At 44.3% G+C, this 12,631-nt stretch overlaps 1 protein-coding gene across 2 annotated transcripts; it reads right to left on the reverse strand.

Moving 5' to 3' along the window:
- Positions 1 to 1,135: 1,135 nt before the first annotated feature.
- On the reverse strand, positions 1,136 to 8,957 carry LOC101160760 (C-type lectin domain family 12 member B). Of its 2 annotated transcripts, XM_011485776.3 has the most exons (7): positions 8,780 to 8,957; positions 6,725 to 6,805; positions 6,539 to 6,646; positions 6,280 to 6,465; positions 6,031 to 6,191; positions 2,088 to 2,209; positions 1,136 to 1,737 (listed from the first exon to the last, which is right to left on the reverse strand). In XM_011485776.3, exons 1-7 carry the CDS (start codon positions 8,850 to 8,852, stop codon positions 1,590 to 1,592), a joined length of 879 nt encoding a protein of 292 aa, XP_011484078.1. In that variant the 5' UTR covers positions 8,853 to 8,957; the 3' UTR covers positions 1,136 to 1,589. The 2 variants fall into 2 exon arrangements, with proteins under 2 accessions (XP_011484078.1, XP_020566071.1); XM_020710412.1 differs by lacking the exon at positions 8,780 to 8,957 and having other exon boundaries at positions 6,539 to 6,651.
- Between the last annotated feature and the right edge of the window lie 3,674 nt (positions 8,958 to 12,631).

A 12,631-nucleotide genomic window follows, 5' to 3' on the forward strand; every position in this document is an offset into this window, starting at 1 on the left:
TTTCTACATTCAAAGTTAGACTAAAAACATTCCTCTTTGGACAGGCTTATTGTCAGACTAGTTAGTATTCAGAGATTATTTAACTTAATGTTAAATGTGTTTAAATTAAATTTAATAACAATAACTATTGGTTTTAGTAGGCTGCTAGAAGTTGAAGCTGGGGTAACTATGGTGCTCTGGGGTTCTGTCCTCTATTCTCTTCAACTTCTACCCTTCCTCTCTTCTCTATTCTTGATCATTATTCATCCTTTAGTTCTCCATGCCTCTGTTTGGTGCAGTGCGATTCATGTATTCTCCCTCTTTCCCCTCCTGGGGAGTGGGAGTGCTTCCAGATTCCAGTTGGCTCATCCGTGCTTCTGTTCCTGACCGTGTACCTTGTCTCTGGCTTGCCTCTGCTACTGCTCCTACACCCGGCTGTCCCCTGACTCCGTCTGGATGAAGCTCATCTGCTGGACTTTAAATATGTAGTTGTAGAGTTAGATAAGTTAATTCTTCTCTATGAGTTCTGGTACATCGCCTGTCCATCCTGGGGGAGGATTCCTCCTTCATGTGGGCACCCCTGAGGTTTCCGGAATCCGTTTTTTTTAGGAGTTTTTTCTTACCACGAAGGAGGGTCTAAGGGCAGGGATGCCAGTTTAGCTTAGTCTGTTTAGTTAAAGTTTTAGTATTACCCTATTGAATTCTATGCATTTGTGATCCTTTTTGATTGTATGTTTACTTTACAATTACTGTACGAAGCCCACTGAGACGACTGTTGTTGTGAATTAGGGATGCACGAATAAAATTGAATTGAATTGAATTTGGGAGTGTGATTTCTTTAGCCTATCTTTAGCCTATGTCATCAAAATCTGCCAAATGTTGTGCATTAGCTTTAGCTTGGGCTCCAGTGAGTACAGCACCAGACATTTTCCCATCAACATCAGCACGGGTTTTCATTGACTTCAGTGGCTCAGTTTTTTTTTTTCAGCAAGTCCATGAGAACAGGTAAATCACATCCGAGAATAGCATCTACACCACAGCCAACGTCAATAGATGGCCCTGATCATCAATGTTGTCACAGGGTTCTCTTAAGAAATCCAGGAAAAACATCAACTTGTAGGCAAGCCAGAAAAAGATTTCCTTTTTTTTATTTTAATAAAGTCTTTAGGGCACACAAAAAATAAAGCAGGAATGAGGTCAAAAACAACACACATATTTGTCTGACTTCAGAACAATTCACCTTCTTTGTGTTGCCACTCCCACCTAATTAGGCATTTTACACAAAAGAAACAATTATTTTCAGAAATATTTAATTCCTGTTATTCAGGTCAGAACCGTCAGAAAACCTTCTTGTTTTAACCAGCTAGCATTTCTTAAGCCGTTTGGGTTGTTGTCATGCTGAAAAGTCTGCCATAATAATTTTTACTATGCATACACATAAGCAAACTGCTGAACAAAGACACTTTTGCCCTTTTCTAGGAGCGTAAAGGCTTAGTTTGAATCCCGTTCAAACACGCATAAAAATGAAACACACTTTACAGACTTCCAAATGTTTGAGAAACGTCACACATTTACAGACTTTGTCATGTAGGATTTCCCAGCTTGACTTTCTAATCAGGTTTGATCAAAGCTCTGGTCTCACAGATCCAGCGGTTCCGCATGGTGCAGCTCACTTTGTCCCAGCTGGCCAGAGGATCTGCTTGTGGTTTACTTAAAGCACAGGCCTGTGTGTAGCCCGGCTGCTCTGTTGCCCAGAACCTAAGAAAGAAAGTCATCATGGTGGAGATTCAGAGATGTTGGAATCAGTTTGTTTCAAGGTACTATAACAAAAATGAACAAGAACATATCCATATACATCCACATGTAAATGATGCCAATACAATTACTCTTTATCATATTTGCTCTTACACATTTAAACGTGACACACTGAATCTATTTAATCCGTGGAGTTTGATTCATTGTTTGAAAGGGAGTGGGAGGAAATGAATTCATATAATCCCAGTGGGGTTTACTTCACTTTATTTTTATAAATTCAGATAGATATCAGCAGCAGTGATGATGAAATTATGTATGTGTGTTTTGTCCATCCATGCATGTGTGTTGCTTACATCACTGTGAGATTTCCTCCATTTATCCACATCCATGTGCCAGATGTGTCTGTCTTGCTCAAACCGATCCAGTAGCCATGCTTTGGACTGTCATATTCACTTGTGTTATTATTAATGAACTCCTGCAAGTAAAATACAGGAAAATATCACTAAAAAACTTTTAGTTTTTAACCTTATTTTGGAAATGCAACAGCACTCACATTTACATTTAGCATTAAAAAAATAACTTTTTCATGAACACAGCTTCACTGTTTTATTTTTTTATTTAACAACGTCATTGTTGCCATCCTGAAAAAAAAAAAAGTTCTCTTAATGCTCTCTGTTGGTGTGATTGTTTGCGCTGCAACAAACTGGGGTCGTGTCCAGGGTGTATGCTGCCTTTGCCCAACAGTACCCGGGACAGTCTCCAGCAACCCTGGGACCCCAAAAGGGATACAGTGAATAGATGGATGGATGGATGAGAAATATATATACTGTACTTCACAATAAAATAAACCTGCATCACTTTTATAATTAATAAAGAATTGTATAAAAGTATAAAAATCTATCAAAAGATAAATACAACTAACAATTTCTGCAACTAAAAAGCTAGTAGAGACCTGATTGTCACGGTGGGGGGGTGGCTCGAGAGCCGGATGGACCCAGATGCAGAGACAGGAGGCACACAGTTCCGGGGCAAGGGGTTTAATCACAAACAAACGAAAAGCGCTGCAGAGCAGGATGTCAGATCAGGAACAAAAAACTCACTGTGGCGTGGCGTGGCAAGAAACATGGGACATGGCATGACAAAACATGAACACCAGACAGGAAATAACTAATGGACCAACACAGGAGGAAGGCAGAGACAAGACTTAAATACAGACAGGGCAGACAAGACACAGGTGAACACGATCAGGGCAGATGGGGACCAAAGGAAGTAAAACTCAAGAAAACAGACAAAACAGGAGACTTTCAAAATAAAACAGGAAACAGAAACAAGACAGAACAAGGACCAAAAACAAGACAACAAGTTCAAATCATGACAGTACCCCCCCCTCAAGGAACCGCTCCGAGGTTCCAAAAGTCACATGAGGGGGGGGCCCCGGAGGAAAAACCTCGACGGGCACAAGAGTCCAGAGGACGGCCGGGGTCCGAGCGGTCCGGCGAGGCAGGTCCGGAGGACGGCCGGGGGGCCGAACGGTCCGGCGAGGCAGGTCCGGAGAGGCAGGTCCGGAGGACGGCCGGGGGGCCGAGCGGTCCGGCGTGGCAGGTCCGGAGGACGGCCGGGGGGCCGAGCGGTCCGGCGTGGCAGGTCCGGAGGACGGCCGGGGGGCCGAGCGGTCCGGCGTGGCAGGTCCGGCATGAGATGCGTGGAGTCGTCAGGCGTGGAGTCAGGCGTGGAGTCAGGCGTGGAGTCAGGCGTGGAGTCAGGCGTGGAGTCAGGCGTGGAGTCAGGCGTGGAGTCAGGCGTGGAGTCAGGCGTGGAGTCAGGCGTGGAGTCAGGCGTGGAGTCAGGCGTGGAGTCAGGCGTGGAGTCAGGCGTGGAGTCAGGCGTGGAGTCAGGCGTGGAGTCAGGCATGGAGTCAGGCTCTGGCGGGTCGGGCCAGCAGTCGGAGTCAGGCTCTGGCGGGTCGGGCCAGCAGTCGGAGTCAGGCTCTGGCGGGTCGGGCCAGCAGTCGGAGTCAGGCTCTGGCGGGTCGGGCCAGCAGTCGGGCTCTGGCGGGTCGGGCCAGCAGTCGGGCTCTGGCGGGTCGGGCCAGCAGTCGGGCTCTGGCGGGTCGGGCCAGCAGTCAGGCTCTGGCGGGTCGGGCCAGCAGTCAGGCTCTGGCGGGTCGGGCCAGCAGTCAGGCTCTGGCGGGTCGGGCGTGGAGCCGAGCTCAGGCGGGTCAGGCGTGGAGCCGAGCTCAGGCGGGTCAGGCGTGGAGCCGAGCTCAGGCGGGTCAGGCGTGGAGCCGAGCTCAGGCGGGTCAGGCGTGGAGCCGAGCTCAGGCGGGTCAGGCGTGGAGCCGAGCTCAGGTGGGTCAGGCGTGGAGCCGAGCTCAGGCGGGTCAGGCGTGGCAGTGGAACCGGGGACCCATCGGGGCGCAGGCGGCACCCCCCTGGGAGCTGGGATGGGTCGGGGTGCAGGCGGCACCCCCCTGGGAGCCGGGACGGGTTGGGGTGCGTCCGGGACCACCACTGGACATGGCTGTGGTGCGTCCGGGACCACCATTGGGGGAGGTTGTGGTGCATCCGGGACCACCACTGAACGTGGCTGTGGTGCATCCCGGACCACCACTGAACGTGACTGTGGGGGACGGCGGGGACGACGGCGACGTCGACCCCCCCTCATGGCGAGACGGCTCCCAGTGTAGTCCTGCTCTGCTGGGTCCAGAAAATTTGGTTGGTCCATTCTGTCATGGTGCAGGGGGTGGCTCGAGAGCCGGATGGACCCAGATGCAGAGACAGGAGGCACACAGTTCCGGGGCAAGGGGTTTAATCACAAACACAAACGAAAAGCGCTGCAGAGCAGGATGTCAGATCAGGAACAAAAAACTCACTGTGGCGTGGCGTGGCGTGGCGTGGCAAGAAACATGGGACATGGCATGACAAAACATGAACACCAGACAGGAAATAACTAATGGACCAACACAGGAGGAAGGCAGAGACAAGACTTAAATACAGACAGGGCAGACAAGACACAGGTGAACACGATCAGGGCAGATGGGGACCAAAGGAAGTAAAACTCAAGAAAACAGACAAAACAGGAGACTTTCAAAATAAAACAGGAAACAGAAACAAGACAGAACAAGGACCAAAAACAAGACAACAAGTTCAAATCATGACACTGATCCCACTTCCAGTTCTGTGTCTTCAACCTATGAAATTTAATAAACACAAAAATAGTATATAAAAAGAAAAAAAGTTTCGGATTGAAAATTGATTAAAAAATAAAAAAGGGTATTAGAAAAGTCCCAAATATCAGTTTACCGTAAAAACTCGAATGTTCTTTGTAATTGAAAAAATGTTTTCCATATTAAAGACTTTAAATATTAAAGATCCACTCTGATGAAAATAATGTTTTTAACATGTTCTTGTGGTAATTTTCTGAAGGTGGAGGACAAATATAAAGAAACTTAAGCTCGAGATTGTGTTTCTGAGTATTTCTTCATTCAAATGGTTGTCAATCAGAGCTGATGAAAAAATGCTGTTGGAAAAAGGCTGTATTTGTGACTTAGAAATACACGGGGCGGGCCTCAAGCTCAGGATTCTGGACAGGATTTGTATTCCAACGATTCAACCAGATCAATCTGTCTTAAGTTGTAATTTGAATTTAAACAAATTGACCTACACCTTTTTAAAATTGGTTCAAAACGGAACGAAAATGAATCAATTACATTGATACTGGAAAATACCATTTGGATTGAGGTATGGTGTTTTTTTTTATTACATCGTGAAAATGACTAAGAGCATCACAGAAGACAACACCCATGTGAATAGGTGAACACTAGTTATGGTATAAATGGAATCTTTGTTAAAATAAATAGTTAATTTACCTAATTCAGGTGCATCCACTTTTAAATATAAATTCATGCACATCTTTCCTCGTCTTGGCTGGCATCTGGCTCAAAACTGTACGGCCGGAAAGCTCCAATATTGTTAGCCATTTTTATTGTTTTGCTATTATTGGGTTGGGGGTGTAAGCTAGCAGGAGAGAGTGTAAACAGATGGATGATGGGAAGTGGGGAAGGCTTACATAAGTTTATTGGATTTTGGCTAAAAACTGCATCATCATTATTGAAAGACCACTAGGAACACTTTGAAGGCAGTTCAAAAGAGGATGAGAGTGAGACTTTATCCTTAAAGCAAAATACAACATTCAAAACCAGTAAGGTAACCTCAAGCTGAAAGCTTGTTAAAGAGTTGATGGACTATCTGAAACATTTTCTTAGTTGTAAATGTTGATAAATGAAGGGAGTCTTGCCTGTTCCTCCAAGGTTTCAATCACCACCAGATCAGCCTTCTTCTCTTTGCAGAACTCCTGGCTTTTCTTCCAGGTTTTCCACTGACTGTAATACATATCCTTTGTGAACAGGTAGCAATTTGACTGGAACAGAACCCAACCATCCAAGCAAGGTTTACACACTGAAGAACAAAACAAAATGTAAATGTAAAATAAATATATATGTTACTGTACATCCTTTAAATTCAAAGGAGGGGTTTAAAGCCCCACCTTTCTGTGGACAGAGTTCAGTAACAGGGAAGTTTTGGTAGTCCAGGATGACACTGATGGTCCAGTTCAGTTTGTCCCTGTCTGTGCTCAGGTTCTGCATCTGTCTCTGTAAGGCGGTCTTCTCCGTCTGCAGCTGCTGGTTCTGCGCCGTTAACATCATGCTCTGTGTTCGGTGCTCCTGCGCGACTGTAGTCAGACAGACTGATTTGTTGTTGTTCTCACACCAAAAATCTTTGAAGCACGAATGAAACAGACTTACAGGAGATGCTGAGAGAGGCAATGACAAAAATCAGGATGAGACAAAGGATGCCTAAACTGGCAGCAGCCCAAACAAGACGACCATGAGATGCAGGTTTCTTCTTATCGTCTAAACTTGAAGCAGAAAAAGTCAGATTTCTGTGATGAAGTCCAAAGTGGTTTTCTTTTGTTTCCTGTAAAAACTGACCTGAGGTTTTTGGATGTGTGTCCCATGACTTCTCTTCTGTCTTCACCTCATCATAGATGACCTCCATGTTCTGTGTTTTTTCTGCAAAGAAAAATGCCTGCAAAGGTCAAGAAAGCTGGATCGAGTCTGACAGACTTTCAGCACTTGCATTTCTAAATTTACCATGATTTAAAATCATAATAATAATGCTAATAATAATAATGTAACATAATTAAAAGTTGAATAAAAAAGCATATAATTAAAACACTATTTTTGTATTCATGACAAAATAAAAAATGACTTGTAATGATAAAAGTCAGTTCAACCAAATTATCAAGAACAACAATATTACCCCCAAAACCTTTCAACAGCTTTTCCCATCATCAGTCTGTTGCCACACACAGATTCAGTACTCAGCTCAAACATTTCCTTAGGGTGACATCATCTTAGTCTAAACCCAGAACTCACCTTCCACTGACAGACCTGGACAGATCTACCAATGGTACTTTATAATCTCTGGTCATTTTCTAACACATCTCTTCTTATTGATAACTTGATTTTAGACAAGATGAACAGAGGATTTATACAGGGATTTGAGCATCTTATTCCATTCATGTGTTCGTGTTTTTTAATTAATGGTTTTATTTCAGGTCCTGCTGAAGGTTGGCGAATTGTCAAGGGTGAACCCCGCTTTCACCCAATAGTCACCAGGTTAAGAAAATGGGTGGGATGGATGGATGGGTTTTAATCCAAAAAGTTCCTAAAAGAACCATAAGAAGATGCTGCCTAACACAATAGGAACAAACTTCACATATTTAAAAAAATGCACAGCATCTGTTGAGCAGATCTATATCTGCTCAACATTTTAACAGTAATCTTAATGTAATATCAGACAAAGTTGCTCCATTAAATCTTAAAATTGTTAAACTATAAATATGCCCACAGTAGAAAATGGAAGGAAATTGAGCTAAAAAGGCAGTGAAGAAGAGCTAAACGAATGTGGCATAAAACATAGTTAACTGTTTCCTATCAAATCAAGTGTATTTTGCACTTGTAAATTGTTTATCCATTCAATGTAAACCAGCTGATTCTGACATAGGGAAAAGCAGCTTTCTGCCATTATGCAACATGTTACTAACATCAAGTTTTGCATTTTGTGTTGCAATGTATAAAGAAGTTTCTCCAATGCTGCTTTTCTTCATGTCAGAATTAATTGATTGGACAAACAGTCGAAGAGTTTAAAGAGCATGCTGTTTGCTATTGCCAGCAACATTTTTGGTGTTAAAGGGTTAACTTCAAATGCTGGTCTGCCCACAGTCTGTGATGAAGGGGATTGCACATTTTTTCTTCAAATCAGTTGTAATTATTATATTATGTTTTTTTTTTATGTCAATGATGGTAGTTTTTTTAAAGATCTTTTTATCTGCTTTAGCTTATTAGAAAATTAGTGTTCGAGCAACTTCTGGATTTTTGACGCCTGGCAAGAACCGTGTCTGAAGAAACTAAACCCAACTCACTAAGCAGTATTTGGCTGCTTTATTTAAAATTTAACAATCCTATACAAAAGACTTTTTGCTACAAGGTTTATGCTTGTGTAAGAGAGAAGTTAGAGAGAAGTTAGATTGTCTAAAAGGTTTCATTGGAACAGAAAAACATCTGCTTACAGCATCGTAACGGCCTGTCTCCTGGAACTTAAACTACAATGCAAACAAGCACTCAGTCCATACAGACAACATCATAAAAGGACCAGCAGTTTAAACAAATCAGAGGCAAAACAAGAATGTGTCAAAAATGTTCTCCAATTTGGTCGGATGACAGAAAGGACCAGGTACAGGATGCGGGGAGGAATCACCCTCAAGTTTGACTGTTTTTTAAAACTTTTTTTTAAACTTAGAATGATCCATTTAAAAAGTATGTTTTATTAGAAAAACTGAAGTTTTTCATGAACCTCTGTACAATTGAAATGACAATCAAATCACTTTTAAGTTCAAACAAAATAGAAGCATTTATTGGTTTTGTTAAATTCACTAAAAGTTTGGGTTCATAAAAGCCAAAAATGGAGAAGAAAAGTCTCACCTTGAGCAGATGTATTGTTGGCCTTAAAAGTCACATTTATGTAATTAAGATCCTGGTCCTGTCCCGCAGTCATTTAGACTTTAAATTGAACAAAGAAAATCTTAGCAAACCAAACTGAACCACAGAGACTTTGGACAACAAAAGCACAGAAAGTGCTCTTACGTGTGCCCAGTTCTCCTTTTTGGGGGTACAGCTGAGTTACGTGTGATATCCTGTTACACATTTGAGTCATGGAAAAAAACAAGCAAATGCAGAAGAGACTAAAGCCAGAGCCAGGGTTGCATCAGTCTGGGCTCAGGACCAAGGAGCCAGTCAAAAAGGAATTCCCATTAAGTGGTGGTGGACTCCAATGTAGCTTAAAAACGATGAATTCTTGTTGACAAACAGAAACAAGCACATCACAGAACAGCCTCCTTTTTTAAACAAAAAATGTAATGAACAGGACTTGAGAAGCAGGAAAGAAGCTCTTAATGCAGGGGTGTCCAATTCCAGGCCTCAAGGGCTGATGTCCTTTATGTTTTCCAATCAATCTGGCGTTGAAGCTCCTTATTGGCTAAACACACCTGATACAGGTAATCAACAGCAAATGAGGCAGGGTTTCTGGAAAACCAGCAGGTTGCCGGCCCTTGAGGCCTAGATTTGGACACCCCTGTCTCAATGGATTGATACTTCCAGAAGTTTCAAACTATTAACATTTCAAAGAAGATTATATTTCTGTGTATTGATTTTTGTTCCAATTGGCTGTTTTACTTCTTTGAAAAGGCATTAAAATGTGTGAATTAAAGTTGGAATGTATATTGGCTACAAAAACCTGGCAAGATCCATATTTAACAAGCAATCTGACAATCACTGACCAAAGCCAAACTTTATTTAGAGTGGCATTTGTTGTGTAGTGGGACCTTGTTAATGTTTTCAGTGGATTTAACTGTGTTTATGTTTTTGCACGTTTTAGTTAGTCCAATTTGTTTTAAAGTGTCCGTATCAACCTTTTATTAAGCCTTTCCTTTGACTACTAAACAAAAAATTTTAAAAATGAAATTGTAGTTATTTGTGCGGCTCACTTTCCAACCCAGAAGTAAGACGACTCGATCTCTGAAGCCCCGCCTTTCTTGTGCTGGAGCGAGCTACACAACATCAGCTCGCTCCAGCACAAGCACCCGGAGGCTTTTTACGTGGTTGCAGGGGACTTCAACCATGTAAACCTGACAGACACTCTGCCCAAGTTCCACCAGCACATCAACTTTCCAACACGCGGAAATAATATTCTGGACTGTGTCTACACCAACAAAAAAGACGCATACAGAGCTGTCCCCCATCCTCATTTGGGCTTTTCAAACCACATAGCTATAATGCTGGCCCTTGTTTACCGCCCTCTCCTCAGACGACAGACACCAAGACAGCGGACCATCACAGTGTGGCCTAGTGAGGCTGCATCAGCTCTGCAAGACTGTTTCCAGCGCACAGACTGGCGGATCTTCAGGGAGGCAGCTTCGCATGAGGGGGAGGTGGACCTGGAGGATTATGCATCAGGAGTCCTCGGGTACATCAGTAAGTGCACGGAGGATGTCACCAGCACCAGGACTGTAACAGACTACCCCAACCAGAAACCCTGGCTGAACGCAGAGGTGCGGCTCTGCTGAAACACAGGAATGCTGCGTTCCAGTCAGGTGACAAGGTGGCACTCAGAGCAGCAAGAAGGGAGTTACATGCTGGGGTGAGGAGGGCCAAGGCCGCCTAGAGGATTCAGGGACACTTTACGTCGAATGACCCTCGGAGTATGTGGAAGGGCATTAAGTGCATCACAGATTACAACACCAGAGATGCACAATGCCCTGAGGACCCCTCTCTACCAGACGCACTCAACCTCTTTTACTCCCGCTTTGAGGACTCCAACACCGCCCCTCCCAGCACCAAACCCACCATCCAACCTGGCGAAGAGCCTTTCAGCGTGACGCCAGCTGAGGTGAGGAGGACCCTCCAGAGGATCAACCCTCACAAAGCTGCTGGACCCTACAACATCCCTGGATGGGTGCTGAAGGACTGTGCACACCAGCTCACAGAGGTGCTGACAGACATCTTCAACACCTCCCTGATGCAGGCAGTGGTCCCCACCTGCCTGAAAACCGCCACCATCATTCCAATACCCAAATCATCCACAGTGACAGGTCTGACTGACTATCGGCCGGTTGCCCTGACACTGATAGTCATGAAATGTTTCCAAAAACTGGTCATGACCCGCATCACAGAATCCATCGATATCACCAAGGACCTGCACCAATACGCATACAGGTCAAACAGATCCACAGAGGACGCCATATCCTCTGTGGTCCACACAACCCTCACCCACCTAGAGAACAAGAACGCGTACGTTCGACTGCTCTTCGTGGACTTCACATCAGCTTTTAACACCATCATCCCGCAGACCCTCACCCAGAAACTACTCACACTTGGACTGAACCCCACTCTGTGCAACTGGGTCTTGGACTTCCTGACAGACAGACCGCAGTCTGTAAAAATCCGCAACGTCTCCTCCTCCCCGATCACCCTCAGCACGGGCTCTCCCCAGGGCTGTGTGCTGAGCCCCCTCCTGTTCACCCTGCTCACGCCAAGGTTATAATAGTTTCGGATTTTTTATTAGTTTTAGTTTTTATTTAGTTTTGAATTTTTGTTTTTAAATTTATTTAGTTTTAATTAGTTTTTAGAGGCTGCTTTACTAGTTTTTATTAGTTTTTATTTTTTGAAATTGCTTCGTTTTAGTTTAGTTTTTATTAGTTTTAGTGTTAGTTTTAGTTTTTTTTTTTGTAAATTAGGATATTTGTCAGGTGCATGATTCAAAATCACCAGAATAAGTATTGTATAATAAAAACTCAATCAAAGATACATTTTGAAACACTTATTATTCAGAGGACACAAGGACAACCATCCTTAAATTAAAATACAACAGTCGATAACAGCATTAGGTTATTTGCTCTGGCTTCTTTTTCGGGGGAGGGCGGGCGACAGGCTAGCTTGTCTAGGTACTGTTGATTTGCGTTGTTGTGTGCGCTTTTTAAATGTACCGTGGCGTTTCAATGAATGCAGACGCTGGTTTCACCATAAACTCCTCATTTATTCCGAACACTCGGTTACTGTCGGCCGTAACCACGCCGTACAAAAACAGGGTCAGCCTTCCCAACTAAAAACGAGCTTCCCTCCCTAGTCTCGCGGCTCTTCCTCCCCTCTCCCGCCACGCCCACTGTTCTCCATAATCAACAGAGCAATTTAGCATCTAATAAAACATTAATGAATGAACAGAACACGGGGATGCTACACTGTCTCCCCCTTACAAAGTCCCTCGTCCCGAGGGGCCGCAGAAAAAGTCCTTGAGGTGGCCTGGAGGCTTTCTCTGTCTCTGAGGCCTCCTTGGAGTGAGAGTTTGGGGTTGTGCTCGTGTTTCTGGAACCTACAGCTGAGGAGCAGGGGTAGAGTCCAGGGAAGGGGCAGAAAGAGAAGGTTGTAGAAGGGGGCAAGAATGTACGTCGCATGGGGGTGTCACATTTCTTGGAGGATGTTTTGGGGGTCCAGAAAACTGCTGAGGTTGAGCATCACCTCTATAAGGGGCAAGCCGGTCCAGGTGGAGAACCACCCGTCTTCCCCTAGGTGGGAGTCGGACCCTATATACTACCTCACCCAGCACCTCCAACACTTCACAAGGCCCAACCAAGTGGCAGTCAAGTTTGGGGCACCTACCCTTCCTCCGTTTAGGACTGTACACCTACACTAGGTCCCCAGCTTTAAAGTCTCTTCCTCTGGCCCTCATGTCATAGTTCCGTTTCTGTCGTACACCCGCTTTCTGTAGCTGATCACGAGCAA

Source organism: Oryzias latipes, chromosome 16 (assembly GCF_002234675.1).
Source record: "Oryzias latipes chromosome 16, ASM223467v1".
NCBI classification, from domain to species: Eukaryota; Metazoa; Chordata; class Actinopteri; order Beloniformes; family Adrianichthyidae; genus Oryzias; species Oryzias latipes.